Source organism: Chenopodium quinoa, unplaced genomic scaffold, assembly GCF_001683475.1.
Source record: "Chenopodium quinoa cultivar QQ74 unplaced genomic scaffold, ASM168347v1, whole genome shotgun sequence".
Classification (NCBI taxonomy): Eukaryota; Viridiplantae; Streptophyta; class Magnoliopsida; order Caryophyllales; family Amaranthaceae; genus Chenopodium; species Chenopodium quinoa.
In genome coordinates, this window is record NW_018744582.1 from 2,744,206 (window position 1) to 2,766,152 (window position 21,947).

The 21,947-nt window shown below is 35.9% G+C and overlaps 3 protein-coding genes across 4 annotated transcripts; all 3 read right to left on the reverse strand.

Moving 5' to 3' along the window:
- Positions 1 to 171: 171 nt before the first annotated feature.
- Positions 172 to 10,714, reverse strand: LOC110699362. 2 transcript variants are annotated; one of them, XM_021876882.1, is made up of 8 exons: positions 10,280 to 10,714; positions 7,247 to 7,378; positions 6,527 to 6,969; positions 5,483 to 5,668; positions 4,474 to 4,581; positions 3,684 to 3,887; positions 1,751 to 3,597; positions 172 to 972 (listed from the first exon to the last, which is right to left on the reverse strand). In XM_021876882.1, the coding sequence occupies exons 2-8, from the start codon at positions 7,320 to 7,322 to the stop codon at positions 420 to 422; spliced, it is 3,417 nt and encodes a 1,138-aa protein (XP_021732574.1). In that variant the 5' UTR covers positions 7,323 to 7,378; positions 10,280 to 10,714; the 3' UTR covers positions 172 to 419. The 2 variants fall into 2 exon arrangements, with proteins under 2 accessions (XP_021732574.1, XP_021732575.1); XM_021876883.1 differs by lacking the exon at positions 10,280 to 10,714 and adding an exon at positions 7,787 to 8,389.
- On the reverse strand, positions 8,683 to 10,217 carry LOC110699364. Its single transcript, XM_021876888.1, has one exon. It carries the CDS (start codon positions 9,831 to 9,833, stop codon positions 8,883 to 8,885), a length of 951 nt encoding a protein of 316 aa, XP_021732580.1. The 5' UTR covers positions 9,834 to 10,217; the 3' UTR covers positions 8,683 to 8,882.
- Positions 10,715 to 11,321: 607 nt separating the features above from the next.
- LOC110699365 (alpha-soluble NSF attachment protein 2-like) lies at positions 11,322 to 18,306 on the reverse strand. Its single transcript, XM_021876889.1, has 9 exons — positions 17,978 to 18,306; positions 17,362 to 17,411; positions 17,202 to 17,274; positions 16,281 to 16,360; positions 15,799 to 15,950; positions 13,681 to 13,840; positions 13,545 to 13,592; positions 12,327 to 12,407; positions 11,322 to 11,751 (listed from the first exon to the last, which is right to left on the reverse strand). The coding sequence occupies exons 1-9, from the start codon at positions 18,120 to 18,122 to the stop codon at positions 11,671 to 11,673; spliced, it is 870 nt and encodes a 289-aa protein (XP_021732581.1). The 5' UTR covers positions 18,123 to 18,306; the 3' UTR covers positions 11,322 to 11,670.
- Positions 18,307 to 21,947: the final 3,641 nt, after the last annotated feature.

Here is a 21,947-nt window from a genome sequence, read left to right on the forward strand (position 1 = left end):
ATATTCCCATCCAAAGAATTTAAATACTAGTACTTGTAATCTTGTATAATGCGTGCGCAATAGTAAGAAAATCTAGGATTTTAATGATTTCGAAAATAACATAAGCATAATTTTTATTTGATAAGCAAGCAATACCGTAGCCCGTCTTGTTTCTAGGTGGGACACAAACAGTAATTCTAAGTTATTTTGTATGAACTCTTTCCCTCAAAGGGTTCTTACTTTGATGGATCTTGATTTACAATTATAATGCTTGCTCACTTTTCCTCAAAAAAAAAAAAAAAAAAAAGCTAAATTCCCTAGAAAATATGAAGAGCACAGATCTGCACAACAACATCAGAGATGATATGATGACGGTTCCATCACAACAAAATTTTACACCAACTAAACTAACCTCTACATGCCTGGTAAAAAAAGTTACATCACCACATTTCAGAAGATGATTCTGTCACACTGAACTGAGGACAGGGACTTAGTGGCAAGAAGCTCCAACAAGCTCCTTGATGGTCAACACCCCCACTAAGCCAATGAATTCTGTAGGAACCAACAGAAAAGGCAGAAACATCCAGCAGGCAAGTCGAGAACCCTTGTACTGAGCCATTTGTTTCGAAACATACACACGTCTCCACTGTCTCACTATCACTTTGATCATCCCCACAATTCAAGAATTCTCTGGTCCGCTTCTTGACATGGCACTGCAATTTCTTACTCAGTTCTATCAAAATACCTGTTTCCGATTCTTGATAACTTGTCCACCCTTTTCCACTGGGCTGTCTATTACGCCTTGTCCCCAAAGATGATGCTTTACATGAAAGGATGCAATGGACCTTGGAGAATCTTGAGCAGACGTCTGATGTCACATTCTTAAGCTGAATACACAGATTGAGAGCTAGTTGGGATCCCCGAGAGACACAAATCTCATTTTCTTTTCTACTACCAGCACTTAGAGAAATAAGAAAAGAACCCACAGTAGGCCTGAAATACAAGTCAATTAATTTTTGAAAAGATAGATTAGTCTGCGGATAAACTTTAAGGAAAAAAAAAAAAATTGATTTCACAGCATAACAATTGGTAAATACTGTAACCAACTTCATGCAAAAGAGAACTATCTGCATTCCAGAATACACACATGTCAACTAACAATGTGTTTGGAAGAGAAAATTAGAAGAAAAGGGAAGGTAAGGGACCGAGGGAGAGTGATGGAACTATTTTCCTATATTTTTAATAGGGGTTGAAAAAGCAAGGGATATGGAGATTGCTAATTTCCTTTCTCTTTTAATAAACCAAATATTTAACCCATAAGGCCACTTTTCCCTTTCTCTTCCCTCTCCTTCCTTGCCCTTCATTATCTTCCACCATTGCTATTGAAACACAATAAATCAATTATGCCTCTTTGTGAACAATTATTCAATAAATCAACAGTTCAACACAATCCTAATGCCCTATAGTTCGAATATTACAGTAAATATAGTGTGATGCTTCACAATCCTATCCCATAGGTCTAATCCTGCATTTCATGATAATGTGAACCTAAGTAATGCTTCACAACAGCTCTAGTATTTTAATTCAACCACATTATAATTGGAAAAGGCATTTAAATACTTAAGTGAAGGATCACAGTGAAAGAAACATTCAACAGGTCTAAAAAAATAATCATAGATCATAAAGAGTAGAAGATTACCTTTATAACATCAGTTATCAGCCATCAATTAATATAAATTATATATCAAATCAAAATGCAGCCCCATCATACCTTAATCTGAAAAAATACTTGGGAACCCGGAAAGGTATATGGATCCATGCTTCAACTATATTCAACAGGAGTTGCGTACGATCCTTATAAGCTTGCCACATTGCATCCTCATCTTCTGCACTCATGCGCTCATTTTGCAATTTCATTAACCGCCTAACACTAGATCTACACAATGTAAGAAGATCTTCTGAGACATGATTAACTTTTGGTATCCCATGTCCAGACAGAAAATGCAAAGATCTCTCAGGCATTTGGCATTCTTTTAAGAGTGACATTAGATTTTTACAGATCTCCGAGTCCGTATGCCACAAACGCACAGCTAAGTCTTTTATGATGACACCCTGGCGATAACCTGATTCTTTTGTCAGATCGACAAAATCAGGTGAATTAGGAATCAAAATGATGAACTCCGTGCAGAAGGCCAACATTGAACAACCGAATGCAAGGGCTGAAATTTCTTTGAAGCTTCTGGAGTCTAAGTCGACAAAAGACGAGGAAATCATATCATATTCCTTTGCCATACTAGCTAGTCTTGCAGATACTCGAACCGCAGAAGACATCATGTCTTTCATCTTTAGAACAATAGGTTTGCCATCAGTAAAATCACTTTCCCCAGCGCTCCTACTGCTCTCGGCGCCTGCTTTGGGAAATAGACAATCATTTAAGAGTTTCATCATATCCACCATTACAAGTAGAACCTTCTGTCTCAATGTCATGAACCACCTTTGGAAACAAATGGTTTGCGTTTGTAAAGAAATGGCTTCCAAAATCTTGACAGATGAAGAAGTATCATCAAACACATTAACAAGTTTTTCAATGTACCCATCCACAGCCAATGGCACCAAGACATGGTCCAGAAGCAAACAGCAAGATCCTTTCTGAAGCAGCACCTTCACATTCTTCTCAGAATGGGAAAACTTAACTAAGAATTTTAACCACTGGCAACAAAGTTCAGACTGAACCTTTGCTTCCAGATGTTGAAATATAAAACTTGCCACATCCCATTGCCCCTTACAGGATGCATATCTTCCAGCTTTGTAAGCACACCAATTATATCCTCCTGTGAGCATGTTTTCTGCGCATACATAGATAAATGCATCACTTTCAACCAGTTTACTAGGAGACCCACTCAGTCTTTGAACAGAATTGCCAGACTTATCCTCAGGCATGAGATGGTTCCAGTTGACAAGGGCATGCAGAAGAAGGGCAAAGAATGTGTGGGTAGAACAATCAAATAAATTGTTGTCACAAATAAAGGACACCATTAGTTTTAATTTGCAAGATGTTTCATTTGTCATAGCACACGAATCCTCCAGAGTTTCCAGGAAAGCCACCAAAAATCTGTAGATGTAAAACATCAACACATGCATAGAACAATTTTGTTTTGATCTTGTATCAACAACTTTGTGTACCTCAGGATTCTGTATTGCAGACAAAGGTATGTTTTGCGATTCTGCCATATTCTTGATTATGAAGTGCAGTTTATCCAGTATGAAAGCACTTAATTCTGTATGATTCTCAACCAATAAAAGTAGCAATTTGAGCATGCTTCCTAGTTCTTGCTCTACTTGAGAGTTAGAGGTCCCATCAAGCACCAGCCTCACCAATACAGTTATCTGATCACTGATAACTGAGACAACTCCAGTGGGATAAGTAATAATAGGATTATCCTCCAACATTAGCTCATCTCTTCCCTTCAGCTTATCAGATATACTTACTAAGATTTGAAAAGCTAAGAATCTTACAGAAGGTATTGGGGATCGAGTTGCATCCTCAACATATCCCAATAGCTTCATGAACTCATCAACATCATTTAAAAGCATATCAAGCATCCCATATGCAAGCATCTGCAAGTAATGCAACAAAATCAAGATAATGAAGATATCTAAACAAGTACATAAATCACTCAATCAAATTGAGTCAACAAAATTACCTTGAGAAAAATATGCAACACTTCACAATGCAAAGCAGAAGGCAGATTTGGTTCATCAAGCATTCTGAACAAATTCTGAAATGGAAAAGCACTAACAGGTAGAAAGCATGCTGCGTGCTCTCCAATATAACGCACGCATCTAAGCACTATACCCTGCAAACGTAAACTTGTGTTCTGAACAAGAAATGAACTAAGCAAGCCTACCTGCACAGAAGCCGGGGGAAAGAGGGTCAAGAAAATGTGATTAAACCTCAATATAGCAATTACATGTCACAAGCATATCAAAGGGGAGGACTGAAAAGTTAGGCAATGGAGTAAAAACAAGCTTCAGGAACTAGTGATTACACAACCAAGATAAAGCATGAACTGGTGCATTGCCCATGTTTAGTTACAACTAAGACTATAAGAATGAATTTTTTTTTCTTTTTTCGTACAGCTTATAAAAGTAATAACAGAGATTATTCGGAAATGTGGTACAAAATGAAGCACAGATATAGAGCTCTTCAATTCATGTAGCCAACCTAGCAGGCTCTTCACAGCCATAACCAAGAGAAGGATCAATACTATGGTATTAAAATCCTTAAGATGGCATAAAACATCAATAGAAGGTCTACAAAATAACTTAAAACTTCATGAAATACTACTAGAAAAATCCTAAAGGAGTTAGCTACCTTCATCAAGTGATGCCTATGACTCAAAAAATTCTAGGATCATAAGTTGTCAAGTCAAAGACAAAGCAACTATAAGATAGTACATATAAAAAGACTGCTATCAGGACGTTGCTGTTTACCTGATCAGAAATCAGAATGGATGCTTTCAAAGAAAGTTTTGTGAGAGAGATCAACATAGTGGCCAAAATATCCTCTTCCAAAGTTTTTCTTATAAGTTCTGCACCAGCCTGCATTAATTAACAGTTAAACAGCTTTATCATACAGCCACATTGCTCTAGAATTTCTAGAGAATCAGAAGCCCCATCATATGTAGCTGCAATAATGATACAAATAACTATATCAACTGTTTGGACAGACAAAACTGCAAGTTGCAAACTTGTTCATAAAGCATTGTCTGAGATTCTAAAAAGGAAACAATTAACAAAATCATTGAAAAAATTACGCGACTTTCAGTTGAAGTTGTGAGAAATCAAAAGTTAGGGTACATATAATGGTTGGCCAATATCTGCTAAAACAGTCTTGAATCCTTTTCAACTGAAAGACCCTACCAAAGGCATTTATCAATGTTGTCATGTGGTACAGTACAATATGGCGAGTTACAAACACAGCTTATTATATACTCTGTACAATGTACATAATAGTCCATTTGTTGAGTCGGCCAAGCAGTTGGAGTTTATGCATACAGAGAGAATGCATTCTTCACTTGTCATATATAGCTCTACACATCCCTCTTAAAGATCAACTATTCCATCTGAGTTTGAGACGTTATCAGCACATGGCTCAATGGTAACATTCTTTGCAACAAGAACAACCTAGCATAATTCTCATTGTAGGCATGGTCTGAAGAGGTCCCAATGTCACAACCTAATCGTCAATAAGTCTAAAGTCTAAACAGGTCAAGAATGCATAGCATCTTTCACTGCAATCAGCATCAACTGTTTCAGTATGTTGTCCAATAGCAAATCCTTTCACGTACGTGTATAAGAATGTTCGTGACAACATGGAATGATTGATGGGAAGCAAAAAATACATATAAATAAAAAGAAATTGTATATCGGGTAATTATAGGCATTAAGAGAGAGAAAGCACATTAATTAAAAAGCAAAAAAGAGAATATAAGCAAAAGACCTTGTATGATTTCATTGCAAGTAAAACTGAGCATCCCATTTTAGGAAAAGTTCGTGCTCCGGCAATTCTTAGAGCTGGCAAGGTTTTTGGTGATTTTATATGTTTGAGAAGATTCTCCAAGAAAACAAACCCAAAGTCATCTGATATTTCTGAAAAGTATTCAGCTGCAAACAGTGATGCCTTGACCTGTAAAGAAACAACCACAATTATATATCAGCTGGGACTAATTGTCTACCATATTGAAAAGTACGTATTTTGGGCTATGAAAATTGCACAAAGTCGCCAACACATGGGCTTCCTGCAAGAAAGAAGAGTATGGCGACAAGTTGGCCATGGAGGAATCCTAAAATTGATCAGGGTATTTTATAATGGTTTTGTCAGGCAAACAAAATATTTCTTCAATTATTATCAGAAATTTCTTCAACTCTTGCTTCTCAGCTTGCTTGTCAAAAAAACATGAAGTGTCATGATCATCATACACTCCAGTGGCAAAATCCTAAAGGGTGGTGGTGGTGGTGAAATCTACTGAGTTTGATGGCAAAAGTGCAATTACTAGAGGCAACAGCAGTCAAAAGTTTTAACCAAGAAATGCAAAAAAACATGACTTTCACAATCCAGAAGTTTGTACAGTACATAAAATAATTAATGTGCAGAGCAACACATGACGCGGGGGGGGGGGGGGGGAGGGGGTTGATCCTGGCATCCAATAATGTTCTATTCTTAATAGCACAAGAGTGACAAGACTAGTACAAACATTAGCCCACCTATAAAAGAGTACTCTCAAATGGTAAAGAATAGACGTTTGCCAAATTAATTTCACCTACCTGAAGGGGACAGGTCAGGATTGAAAAGAAAAACTTAATAAAATTTGGGTTGTTTTAGCAGGTTTCAAATTGTCAATATATCAGATTACACAAGTCCTAATTGCAAGTTTAATTATAACCAGATGCAAAGACAATAATATTAAGTAGTAACCAGGAAACAAGGTTAAATCCAAATAAACAACAGACAGCATAGAAGATGCTAACCAGACCAGGTCCTCACCTCCAAAATATGACAAGAATACAAAGCAGATAGTATCGCATGTCGTATTTCAGCAACATCTTTAGCAAGCTCAGCACAACACCCAAGCAAAATTAAAGCTAATGCTCTGGACTCAACACTCTCAGCAGTAAGAACCACTTTAACTCTTCTCAAATATTCCATTTTGTTATCCTCGTCCATGTTTGAAAAGAATCCAAGTGCTTGCCCATCTTTCCTCTTGCAGTGCCTCAAAATTGACAAGAACACTCTTATGACAGAAATCTTCATGTCTCTGTCCCCAGAAACAAACGTGTCTGCAAGCCTGAGGAGAATCGCATCTGCAAAAAGTCTATCTTCTCCAGGAACTAAGCTGAACATGTTATACATAGCTAAAGTGGGTTGTGGCTCCATACACCACTGCTTTAGTCTAGGACCAATCAGATTTATTGATTCAATAGGATTACCTGAAAAGAAGAGTAGAGGCCAACAGATGAATTTTCTCTACAACAACTCATACCCTAAATGGCCTCTAAACGAGAAAATCAGAATTTACATTCAACCAACAATTTTCATACTCAGAAGCTATTGTGATATTACTTGTTAGACATGCCAAGACTTCTGTCAGATCCACATACAAGGCTACAAGCATACAATGCGCCAAGATACATTTTATCAACAAACATGCATGCCTTTATATGCAATATCCACATAAATATCTAAACCTATATAATGATTATTTACCTGGTTTTCTGGACCGAAGGCCTTTTTCAAGTTCAATGCTCCAGCCCATAGCAAATGTAGCAGAAATTTTCTCCATTCAATCCCTTATGTTGACACAAATTTTGAAGCCACCTCTACCAACGATTCAAAATTCTGCAAAAAGACAAGGTAAGCAAAAAATAAAAATCCTATATGCTCTGAAATTCATTACAGGGACTCTCAGGGAGCAATTTGAGGCTAATTCTATTATTCAAAGTTCCCAGTTGTGGAGGTTGTCAAATTTACATAATAAGGAACTGGAAGAAAACAAAGCAACACTAAAGTTCTTGGGAAGAAAAAAGACAATATATATTCCAGCTGGCCCAGTCCCACTACATGCGAGTATACCAAGTAAAGCAATATAATAAATCAAAGAAAGGGGCTCTCACAGGCTCTCAAACACAGTGATAAGAACAAAGGTTCGAACAAGCATGCCCAAAAAAAAAAAAATCTGCAGTAACACATAATAATAACAAACTTCATACTTGATAAAGAAATTACACTAAGAATTGGCAGATATACCAGGCAAAGAACATCAGAGTTTACAGCAGAATTTTTGCTAAGGACAAGCCTAATAAAAAGCTCACTCAAATCTCATTACTCAATGAGGGATTGTAGAGTTTGCCTGCATTTATTTTTTATGTGTCATTATCCACCCACTAACATAACAAGCCAGGCTAGGACCTGCCATCAATTAATTTATAAAAAATGATTCTTGTAAAAGCCAGATTCAATAGCGGGCCATCCCATCTGTGATGTGTTGATAGATATGGGGAGTTAAACAGTTCGAGAGAGAATTAGGAGTAGGATTTGGGAATCAGATGAAATGTAGGAGAGAAAAGAAACTCACTTAAGAGAGTATACCGGAGAAAGAAGGGTTGGGAGGGGGAGAGAAAATCAAACAAAAGTATGAAAAAAAAATTCTTAGTTACAATATTATAACCCTATGCAAGCACTAAGGCTGCGTGCTTTTCACCTATTTTTTACTATACGACATATTAAAATTTATTTTAGTTTTAAGTTGAATTTGGGTAGCCCTTATTTTTCCTGAACTTGATCTTCCTGAAAATGAAAACGAGGTGAGCAAAACAGGGCCTATACAAGACTTACGGCGTGTTTGGATAAAGAAATGGGAAAGAAAAGAAGGGAAGGGAAGAAAGATGAGTTTTCCTTCCAAATCTCTCCATTCTTGGAGAGATCAGTTTCTCACATTTTAATCCCTCCATTTCTCTTCCCTCCAATTCCCTTCCTCCCTCATTTCTTATCCAAATGAAAGATAGTTCATCCCTCTATTTCCATTCCCATCGTTTCCCTCCATTTCCGTCAATCCAAACAAAGTGTTAGACAATCCATAGTGTTGTGAAATTTATTCTGTCAGTTTTTATGAACAAATTCATCCAAAAGAGAAAAGAGAAAAAAAAAAAAAAAAAAGGTGAGACTCCATTTAGTTGATTTCTTCTACATCCAATACATAGTGGATACGAATAAAAGCTAATTGATGAATGAATCTATGAAACCTTGCTGCTATGAGACAGGCCAGACAGCAACATTTTTGCATGAGCACTAACTAGTTAAGCTTATTTTACATTCATCTCTTTGTTAAAGCACTCACAGCTGGTCAATCTAGGAGGTGGTTTATCCATTTCTTAATAACTGCCGGCGAGCCATACCAGGGTCTTGAGATATCATCTGAACCAACAGGAGAGTGATATACTCCATCCAAGCTTATATTAAGAGCACCTTCTAAATGAGCAGATACCTCTGGAACAACTCCATCACCCCATACAACTGCCTGCCCACATACTTGCTTGTAACCCTGACCAACAAAGCGAGCTCGAAATGTAACAGTATCCGAAGTTGACTCAGATATATTCACGACTGCAGCTGCTTGGGATGCATCCTCTATATCATAAGAATTTCCAAATACTCGAGCTCCTTGGATATACCTTCCAGCAATGCATACATACTTTAGTTCAGGAGTATACACAGCTTTAGCACAATGATCTTGAACATAATACAAGAGCCCCCTCGTTTGATCAATAACACCAGACACCCCTTTTGGAGGCGGCAAATGTGGAGTTCCAAGTGTCAAAAGCAAGGAGATATCAGACTTCCCAAATTCCTCCATATAAACTCGAGCAAGCCATCCTCCCGCCGAATGACCAATCAAAGAGAGTGGCCTACCCTGAGCAATCTCCTTGGCTTCATTTACAGCTTCATCCACCCTATTAAGGTACCAGTCTAAAACAGGACGAGGACGAAGTGTACCCTTCCAGTAACTTGGGTCTGCTAAACCCGCCGCATTCCTAAACCAATCCAACCTCGAAACTCTAGCAACCACACTTTTAACCCCATATTCCTCTAAGCTCACCTGCAGCCTCTGGTAATCCCCTGAATTATTCCCCAGACCAGGGAGTATTACAGCAGGGCGAGGCTCTTCCAAAGAAGTGGCCGAAGTTACAATAGGGACACACCGAGGAACATTAGACAGCAACCGGGGATTCGGATTTAATTGTCGATTCGGAGGTTTATGTGGCCAAGACCATTGCAAGGGTGAAGCTACTGCCATATATGCTTCACCAGGCAATTGTTCAATGACTGCCTTAGTGGTAAGACCTTTCACTGGTACTATGAATTCAATTCCAAAAATCCTAATTCTTCCTAAAAAATTTCAAAGCCCACAATTATACACGTAGAATTTCAAGCTTTTCAATTTTGGGTTTTTTTGCCCCCACAAATTAAAATCTACCCCATATAATACTTTGCATATTAAGACAACAATACCCATAATTCTCTGATCTATTTCCCACCTATGCCACTCCCCCCAAAAACCCTTTGTAAATCATCAATCACTCCAATTCAGAACTAGGGTTTAACCTAAATGTTTTCACAAAATTAATAATAATTCAGTAATTCGAATAAGCATGAGTAAAATAAACAACAGAAATCACAAAAGGAAAAAAATTAAACCAAAAAATAATTAGTGAGATAGATAAACTTGATTTAGTTGCTTACCTCTGAGCAGAAAAGTTGTAGAATGAGGTTTTAGGGTTTCACCAATGTTGAATTTGGAGAGAGAAAATTGGGAGTAAAAATGGTGCTAGAGCTAATGTGTTGTTCAATGGCAACGTCAAGTATGTTAGACATTGTTAAGTTATCTGCCCTCGCCGTTGCCGGCGCTTTTCTTCCGCCAGCTCCGTCGCTTCTGCGCCGCGCAGCGTTTGCTGCCGTCGTCGTGGTGCTCGTTTTCTCTCTTAAAATTGTTAGGAAAAATAGAAGCAGTAGCTAGTAGCAACTCCCCTTCTAAGCTAAAAACAAACTCTTCCTTTCAAACTGCGAGGGAAATTATTGAATTTCAATTACAAATGGTTAGGGAGTAAAATTAGCAGTTTTGTTATGTTAAGAAATGACTATCAAGCACAATTTAGTACGAGTAGTTAGTACCAACAACGTTTTACTAGAATTGCTAAAAACTCGAATGATTGTGTTACGTACGAAGTATAAATTATACTCATAATTAAACTAATGTTATGTTTAATTAGCATAAATATAATGTGAAGCCAGGCTGAAGGCATGATGAGATTGGTTACTAAAGCTCATTCCATCGACAAATTGTCTGAAGCAAAAATTAGATTTATAAGTACTTCTTCCGTCTCATATTATATGTCATATTTTATAAATGAAAAAATATAAAGGAATATCACTTGTTGTGATGCTTCTCAGTTCTCACCGTTTAGATTACCTGAAATTGTTAAAAATTGGCTTTAATGGTACATGAAATGATTTTATTGTCTGTCATTGAAAACTTGACAAATATTTTTGTGACATCTAAAATTGGAAGTTTTAAGAACTGCCATAATGGAGAAAGTACTACAAATCATCTAAACAATCATAAAAAGCCTGCAACCAAGGACCATTCGTCTAGTGAACCTCCTAGCGTACTAAAATCCGATGGCAGTACATTGCTGGACAGCCAGGCCCAACGCCCATGAATTAGCACATCTGATATTTTGTCTCTTGTGACACGATTCTGGTTCCATACACAATGATCTTGGTATAACACAATTCCCCCACTACTATTCATATAATCATATTTCATCAGCCAAATGTTAAGAATTGACAACAGCAAAACCATTGTCCCATTGATATTAGACATCTTATAAAAAATCACCTTCACATTAGTAACCAATAATGAGAAGCAAAACATCACAGGAAAGCGAGGATAACCCGCTTCTATCTCTCAGACTAAAAATACAATCAGAAATACAAAATCAACACATCTCCAACATGAAAACATCCTCATAAGCCATAGTCCATGCTTAAATGTCACTGAAGAACATTTGTACATCAAGGCAGCACTTTTATCCAAATGGAACAAATTGAAAGTTGACAGCATATCAAACTTCTCATGTCAGATCATCGTCATCATTATCTTGGGCCTTCAGATTTTCCTTCACTCTTAGAAGAAGAGTCGTCTTCCATGCATCCTATTCATCAAAGTTCAAAAACTATCACAACAATGCACATGGTAAAAAGTGTCCCAAACACATTCCAGAAATCTAACTCACGGTTTGAGAGCAGACACTAGACTAATAAAACATATGCTGACATCAGACTAATGTGACTTATCCAGCAACAGATTGACTACACACAAAGGGGAGCAGCAATCTCACCCAAAAAAACGAGGGTTTTTTTTTTTTTTTTTTTTTTTTGTGGAGGGAGTAAAGGGGGGCAGCAGTTACAATCTCCAGGAATTACTTGCACAACAGAATACACTATTTGAGGGGCATGGATTGCAAAAAGTAGCAAACACTCTAGTGTATAAATGTATAGTAGACTCTCCCCAAGTCAATATCCACCCAGTAGAACATAAATTCTGACTTAGGTGTACTTGCCCTAAAGCTGGACACACATGCATGTATGTGGAAAATTGTAGGATGACATGTGCATGGCAATATATAAACAAACAGTTTAAATTTCAGGAAAAGATCCATGCATATACTCATTTCATTCAGAAGAACATTAACAGTAAGTGAACTGATCTATTTAACTGAAATTATACCAGTGGGGTCATGCTATCAAACTCTTTAACAAGATCCGTAAATTTTCCAACATCTTGGTCATCAATTGCAGAAGCCAAACCCTGCAACCACAAAACAAACCAAAAACCTCTTTCAGAATCAGCTCACGCAATCCAAAACTTTTTTCATATCATACCAATGCTTCGTGTTATTCAAACTAATTAACTAATCTGATCTGGAAATCATTTTGTCTGAAACTTGTATATGAAATTGAAAATCTTGTTTGGTCTGAAATTATCTCAACTGCTTCTTCTGAATTTATATGTTCTTTAAAATATCTTAACTTGAGTCAACTTATCTTGTCTGGAATAAGTCAAAACAAGTTCAATCTATATAACTAAAACTAAAGTAATTACCGCTGACATCATCACTATCCACATGGCAGCTTCTTATAATAAATTTTCCTTCCAAAATTATTATGACATCATTCTTTTTTTTAAAAAACTTTTTCAAGGTAAAGTAATATTTGAAAATGATTGATTAATAATGTCCTTCATTTAAGCTCAATTAATCTAACTAGAGGGATCACGATTTGTTATTATGTTTTGCTTAAAATATTATATTACACACTTACAATAAATTTTTTTATTATTAAACCGTGCATCGCACGGGACTAACCTAGTAAGTTAAATAAGACATGGCCTTCCAGCCCAAAATACATAGGAGTATAGGACATGACACAATTTTAAATAAACACCCAATATAACAGTTATTCAATGCCCACCATCCCCATTACTCATCTTAGTAAGATATTTTTGGAAAGACGATCATAGACCATTACTACTATGAAAATTTTTCACGTACATTTTGAAATAGTACAAGTGAAAAAAAAAAAAAAAAAAATCCGCATAAAGAGGGTAAAATTATCTTGAAATTGCAAAAGAATCTAGAAGACGTCCTACATGATTGACCAACAATTGAAAATGCATTAAGAGACGGAAATGAGAAACTAGAGGGGAGGCAGTTATCTGGTTTAGCAATTTAATCGTTTATGGTAATTTATTCAATTTTAGGTCGATACTGTGCCCATTAAAAAATCTCCCTGAATGGTATTACATTATGTATTAGACAACATGTTTTTCCCAATCATTTGTCTTAAAAGCAATAGTTATTCCCCTAAATACTACTTTTGGATCAATATGCCAAAAAAATTCAAAGGAAAAACATTAGATAACAGAGCATAAAAACAAGAGACGTACCGAAAGCAATTTGTATTCACGAGTTCCCGCAAATGTCGGATCCAGATCCTGAAAATTCAAGAACGATGATATGAGAATTCTGTGATATGAAATCAGAACTTCAAAGTTTCTACAACAAAATAGGGGAGAAAAAAACCTGATATTTTTCCAATGCATTGGTTATTGAAACAACATCGCCCTTACAAAGGTGGCAAAGCCCAGCATTGAGAAGGTGACCTTTGACTCCATATTTTAGCAATGAATTATTCAGAGATTGGCGTGCTATGTCTTCATAGATCTCAATTGCCTTCGGATACCTAAATGAACCAATTAGTTCATGAATACACTAATTAATCTGTATCTAGCATTCACACTTAAAGGAAACCAAGCAGTGCATGATAAATGGTAAGGGACCCTCAGAAGTCCATCTGACAGGCAAAAAAAACAATGCAGAGAAACTTCTGTGGTAAGGTTAGGGTGGACAGCTCAGAAAATACATATCAAATAAGGCATATTCATATACAGTCTAACAAACTATGTTGAAATCCCAGAGCATATTTAAGTTCCAAAGTCCAAATTGGGCCAATTGACCAGATTGGTAAAAAAAAAAAAAACCCTTAACGACAAATTGGTAAAAAATAATTGCTCCGTTGACAAATTGGTAAAAAAACCTAACCTCAAGCGACAATTTGGGAAAAAAAAAATAATCTCTGGCGACAATTAAGCTTAAAAATACAAAATTTCCAACAAACTACTTGCGATTGCTATCGTTTTCGTGGTTTTTTTTTAAAAAAAAAAAAAAAAAAATTCCAACCCTTTATAAGGAAATAAAAATTTGAAGAAAAAAAGGTTTAAATACTAATTTTCACTTAATTTTCTTGCCCATTATTAACATTGTTAAAAAAAAAGGGTTGGAAATAAATTTACGTAAATCAAAATTTAGCAAAATAAAAAATAGATGACATAATAAATTAAATTTTATATGAAAAAAATAAATTTAAAAAAACACAAAACAATTTATAGGAGTTTTGAAGAGTTTGCCGGAAAAAAAACAGATTTTTTGGTCTAAATGTCGCCCGAGTTTTTTTTTTTTTACCAAATTGTCGCATAATGTTAAATTTTTTTTACCAAATTGTCGCCGGAGTGATTTTTTTTTACCAAATTGTTGTGACTCGTGAAGGGTCTTTTTTTTTTTTTACTAGTTTGGTCAATTGGCCGTCCAAATTGCCAGTAGTTTTTTTTTTTTATTAAGGAGCTTTCCTAAATGTAGAATCCACATGCAGAGCCGCTACTTGGTGATCCAGGAAGAATGGCAGAGGCATCAAAAAAGGAGAAAGAATAGAAGTTAAGCAAAATCAACTTCATGTCTTTTGAGATTGCCAAATAGAATTTTGTTTACCCAAGGCTCCCAGCCTGTCTTCTGGTTTTTGGCAATCAAATGAATTATGCAGCTTAGAGAGGTAAGAAAAAGGATTGTGCTCCAGTAAATACACCAATAGTCTCCAAGAAATTCTCCCATGACCAGCAGAAACTCACAGGAAAGGAAATTTTTACAAAAAAAAAAAAGAAGAAAGAAAAGAAAAAGTTCTGTAATTCCATTCAACCATAATTTGAAGAACCCTAATAATATGATATTGCATCACCACACAATTACATACTCCCATTAGAAAAAAATTTGAAAGTTAAAATTACTCCAATAAAACCAAAATGTACTGGACACAAGAACCATTTTGCATCACAACTCAGCAAAATAAGAAGCTAAGTTGCAGCGGGAATAGCCCACAAACAATTTTCCAGAATAACCATTAAATTTAAATCTCACGGGACATCACTGTAGTAAGTAAGTTTCTGATTCACTTCTATGCAGACAAACATATAGAATTTTCACACTAAAAATTACACCTAAGTACCTATTGTCCAATGCTCTAAAGTTCCACAAACAGACCAAGTTATATTTTTCCATGGTTTGAGTTCGATAAACAATCAAATTGTGATATCACGACTTAGTAACTTCAAGCATGAATATACAGGGTGGAAAGACAGAGGAGCCAGCAATTAATGCTTTGACACAACTTTTTTAGTAAAGCATATGTATGTTCCTACTGATAAATAAATAAAAAGGATCCACCATCAGAAATAACTAATGTCATGCCAATCCCTCAGTTATTGGACAATGCATGCAGCATCATATATAGAGAAAAGTTAGACCAGATGGCGAGCAGAAAAGGCAATGCTTGATTGTTGAAAATGAAAGATGGAAGGGAAAGAAGCATACTGTTCCAACTGTGCAGAATATTGTGCAACTTTCTGTCTGTTCTGGTTTGCAGAGGTTGTCACCTCTTCACTTTGAAAAAGATCAGCAGCTTTTTCATACCAAGCAATAGCCTGATCCAAATTCTCATCAGTCTCATGTATATCTGCGATTTCCTGTGCACAAGAGATAATCCTGAGTGAAAATGGTTATTGTAACTGTCAATAATCCATTTTATTTAAAAAATACATTAAAACCTATGTTATTTGTCACTCATACTGTACAGATTCAAAATTTAGTAAATACCACGGGAAATAGTTTCTGGCTGTCATCAAAACTTCAAAAGTGACCTGATTAATGATAACGCAGATACTTGCTAAAGAGAATATTGAAAGGAAGCACCACAAGATATCAGAAAGAGATTAACTCACATTCAAGTATCAAGTATCAACCACATAGAGAAAAAACTGACTTACAACCATATAGTTTACAAACATGAATTGTACCTTACAGTATCTTGCAGCCATATTGAGTCTTCCCATTTCAAGGAAGCTATTCACAGCCTGCTCCAAGCAAGATACAGCCTCTGCAAGGAATAAAATTCAAAACATAAACACTCGTCTCAGCCAAAAAGTTGGTACCTAACACAAAAGGCCCACATATCAAAACATTTTACCAATTTTTGCCAGTCTCTTGGGTCAAATAGGCTATTTCCTAACATCACCAGAGTTTATCCTACAACTGCATTACCATTGACTAACTTGCCACTTTACCACAAAGATAAGGCCTTTGAAGTAATAAAACTTTTTCTATTAAGAACCCTTTTAAGAAAAGGTATGCAGACAAGTGATTTCGACAACATTGAGCACAGTATTCGACCAAATTTCTCTTCCAGTCATTATTTTTTTAGCTGACAGATATAATTCCAATACATCAAAATATTATACTAAATGGTTACCTCAAATTTTCACCAGTGCGTCTATCTACCTCTCTATACTTGTCTTCGGTGATAAAAAATGACAAGAAAGAAACCTATGGCTTGACAATAGAAGACAAATGTAACTCCAAAAAGAAAAAGTTTCCTAAAAGTTGATGAACTAGTACCAAATCACCAATTACATAAACTAGTAAGATGAGCAAAGACGAAAATATTTTCCAGAGATCAATAATGATACATCTTGAAGCACTTAATTAAAGCGCTCAAATGTGTGTACAATTACTAAACCTGATATTCGAGGTCGGTATTTTCTAGCTGTATCCCATGGCACTTTAATGATAACTTTTAGTGTAAATGAGTGTATGATTCTGTATGTTGATCATGTAATTAAAAACGTAACAGAGAAGGAAGTAATTATTTCACTAGGGAACTTTGACATGAAAACACAATTAACATGCACTGTTCAACAAACATCACAATTCATCATTACCCTTGGATGAAGTCTTCTTATAAGCATGACCTGCCTCAGCATAAGCATTGGCAGCTTCATGTTTGCTCTCCACCTGCATACATGAAACTAAAACCATTACAACAACCACATACACGTAAACTCCAATTAAAAAATTTCCTCTTATGCAAACAATATTCACCTTCAAATAACAGTTTGCCAACTTAAGATAAGCAGCACCAGCCTTATCCCCTGAAAATCACAAATAACCAACATCGAGAATACATTAATAAGCACACTATACAATCATCAACCTCATCTTTCCTATTTCAAATTTTAATAAATAGTGCACTCTACAAAAACACAACTGATCAAAAACAACAATTCTGAAGAACAGTTTCAATCAACCACGTCAAAAATTCAAAATGTACTTAGGCTCAGCCTCAATCAATTGGAAACTTATCGATCCTTATCACAAATCAGATCTATTTCCCTACGAATACCATAAAACAAGAATTCAATGCGAACAAAAAAAATGCGCATATTCATCTGATTTAAACAAACGAACATCAAATTTACCAAATTAAATTATTTTTTTTCAATCAATGCTAATACTAAAAACAACACCAATAACAACAATCAATCGCAAAAAATCAGATTCAACACACTCAAACAAACCATAAACCCTAACTATCCAACAATCGAACAAAACAAATCAAAAATCGATAGATTAATCTTCGATCGATCAATCGAAATCAAATGATTGTATAATTAACTAAAATAATTGATTAAACAACATAATAAGAAGGAAATCATACAAGCTTTGGCAAGTTTGTAAGAATTGGCGGCTTTTTCGAACAATTCAGCAGCATCTTCGTGTTTGTTGCTGAATAATCCCCAACTAGTAAGCTTTTTCTCGGCTTTCTTCTCGAAATCATCTCCTCGTGCTATGTGATCACCCATTTTCGCTTTCTCTGCAAGTTTTTCTCTCTCCTGGTTTTTGTTTTCTCTCTCTTCGGAGGGTGATTTTCTGTTTTTCAGGCAGCGCGTGGGATGAGGATGTGTTCAATACTTCAAATGTGAAATGTCTGATTTTTTGTGAAATGCCCAAAGGTATGGTGCTAAAGAATTATGGGCATGGAATTTTATTTCTTTACGAGTATTAAAAAGTATAATCAACAAGAATATTTTTGTTGTGCTTATAATGATGTGGCATTGAAGAATTGATGATGATTTGTTGAAATAGTCGCTTTGATTGGGGATCCTTATTGCCTCTAGATTAATTAGAAACAGAAATATCTGATTCTTATTACGACGGTTAAAATGTTAAATAGCTAAGGAAGATTGAGTCTTTTTAGCTAGTTTAGATAATTTGATCTTGTAATAGCGACTTGGAAGGAATGGATCCAAAGATGGACTTGGTTCATTTGATCGTTGAAGTGGTTGGTGATTATTCTAAAACTCTCCTTCAGGCGATGTGATTGTGTATAAGTATTAAAGACATTACACTGAGAACAAGAAGAAATTATCATTTAAGATTTCAAGCGTTATTGTCCTTATAAGTTAAGTTTTAAATCCAAGTGTTGCACAATTCTCTTTTATTCCATTATTGTTCATCATTTAAACAAATATTGATTACTAAAACTTTTAATATAAGAAGTACTCTATTATTGCAAACAAGAAAGATTAACAAATTCATATGGTGAGATGAGATCAAGAGGGCATTTTTAAACACTCATACTCATGCATGTGACAAATATTACTTTCTCAATTCTCCCCTATGCCATCAACGATTCAATCTCCATATGGTATCTAGTCTAGAGAAGAAGAAAAGATAAAAAATAAAAAAATAAAAAGGAGGAAAACTAAGGAAAAGTTTAGTCAACAAAAATATACGAGTAGTCATTTAGCTTCTTACTCTTGCTCAATCAGCAATTTTCAATTTCTTAATAATCCAATATACTGAGGCCTTGTCTGGTTGACATGGGAATTAAATTCCCGTAGGAAATTGCATTTCATGAGAAATTATTTCCCTAATTAAATTCCTAGGAATTTCCTAAATTTGATTGGTTGGCAATGTGGGAATTTAGAAATCTCATGAATTTTGATTTACCTAAAGGGGGCTAGGTAATTTACTTCCCTTGTTTTGTGGGAAGTGGAAATTCCCTCATTTTTGTTTTTTTGTGTCAACCAAACAACTCCTCAATTTATCAAATCCCATAAATTTCTACTTCCCCCTTTTTATGTTGTCAACCAAACAAGGCTTACAAAATTTTCTATGAAATTCACGATTTCCAATAGGCCCACCCACTTCATTCCAATATATTCTATTATTCTTGCAAGAATACAATCCCTAAATATATATAGGGTATTTTCATTTTTACCACCTTCAAATAATGACTTTGTCGAATTTACCACCTCCAAAAAAAAAAGATTTACTTTACCACCTCATAAAAAAATAAAACATCAGTTTTACCACCAATCACCTCCAACTAACGGATTCCGTCCATAAATCCGTTAGTGGGGCCTACCTTGCACACGTGTCGCCATATTATTGGGTAAGTTTTAAAAAAAAATTAAAAAAATCCCCATTAATCAACCGGTGTTGCTGCCACCGTCAGGACCCCCACCGCCGACCAGCCACGACCAGCCCCCACCACCTAACCGCTACGACCAGCCCCCACCACCTAACCGCGACCAGCCCCACCACCGCACCGCACAGCCACAACCACCTTTCCACCAATTTTTCTTTATTTTTTTGCTCTGTTTTCTCGAAAGCCACAACAATGGCGTCTCTTCCAATGGAGTTAATCACCTCCATTCTTTTCGATTACCCACTAAATCACTACTTCGCTTCAAATGCGTTTCCAAGGCTTGGCATTCCTTAATCAATCAACAACACCCATTTAATCAGACTTCATCTCGCTCATTCTCTCTCCTCTGACCGTCGTCTTCTTATCCTCAACCATGGAAGTCACCTGGAATCGACTCCATTGAAGTGGGGTTCTGAGCTTGATGCTAAAAACGATTGACAAGGTTTGATTTACCCAATTCTTTTTCTGGTTTTGAGGTTTCGATTTGTGGGTATTGTAATGGATTAATTGCTTTGGTTTGTAGAAATGTTGATGATAATCGATTTGTATCCTTGTTGTTGGTGATTTGGCTTCTTAGTTTTTGGCAGCCACCAAATCCCGACCACCCATAAATCCCCTTCTAATTCCGACCACTCTAAAAACCCTAGCCACCACCAAATTTCGCACTCCTAAAACCCTAACCACCACCTAATTCCGACCACCTCCCTAACCCACACACCAAATTCCGGCCCCTCCTTAGTCACACACGAAATTCCGACCAACCGAGGTAGTTGATTTCGTTGCTGGTTGGTTTACACGGAAGATCGGGGAAGATGAAGAAGAAACGTCAAAAAGGTGGGCCCTACTAACGGATTCGTGGACGGAATCCGTTAGTTGGTGGTAAAATCGATTTTTTGGAAATTTTGTTGGTGGTAAAGTAAATCTTTTTTTTTTGGAGGTGGTAAATTCAATTAAGTGGTTATTTGAAGGTGGTAAAAATGAAAATACCCATATATATATGCACATCACAACTCTCATGTTGATGTAAAGCTTATGCAATTTTGATATTTTCTGAACACATTTCTTTAATCACCCATTTATTTCTAGTGGTAAGAGAAGTTAATGAATTTTATTGAGTAAAAAGAGATAATTATATTAGTGGATTCTTCCTACAAAGGTATGTTATAGACTTATAAGTATAAGCCGTATAAATTAGTTGTAAGTTTGTAACCTCAAGTCGTTTATTTTATGCTCTCTAATACTACGTACAATGGTACAAGAACTCCGAAGTGGACAAGACTTGGTGCGTGGGTAGGAGGAAATGGCGCTGAGTTAAGTTGAACCCAATAATAAGAAGGGTTGGGATCTAGTGAGAAGTGGCTTATGGTGAGAAGTGTGAGAATTTAAGGTACATCAGGCTACTACTTGGGATCTAGTGAGAAGTGGTTTATGGTGAGAAGTGTGAGAATTTAAGGTACATCAAGCTACTACTACAAGTACATCAAGTATAAGTTGCAGATACATTAACCACGCATTATAGATAAATTAAAAAAAATTACGTAAATACATCAAATAATCTTAACAAATACATTAAGTGAACAATATTACGGAGTAGATACATCAAGCAAAGATTTAAGGTACATCAGCAAATATAAACAATAAAAAACCACACGTGGAGTTGCTGACTTAGTTACATATCTCCAAAATAACCGTGGAAGTAGAATAGAATTGAAGTACAGTAGGATGCTCCTATTTTTTAGCAAACAAAAACAAATAGTCTAAGTAGCAGCAAATCATATTATGTAATTTCGTTGTATCTAATCATCAATTCCTTCCTTTATACAACATATTATACTACTACTTAAATCAAAGTTGAGATTTACGGCAACGATTCGGCCTTAATTAAACTAGTGATCCCCCAAGTGAAGCTAGAGGCAAAGTCAAATATGGCAGTTGTGAAGGTGGAGTAGTCATCGATCATTGCATCGAATAACGGGGACATATACATGACGTCCATTCTCGGTCGTTTCTTTGATGAATTTCCAGGAAATTTTCCGGCTAAATGATGTGTGCGTGAGTATGGTCGGGGGTAAAGCAAATCAATGATAATCCGAATAGTGAACTTTGGGGGAGGGGGTTTGTGTTGTCAGATAAGAAAAAATAGATAGCTGATTGGATAAATCTTGTTTAATGTTAATCGTTCACATCTTGATTC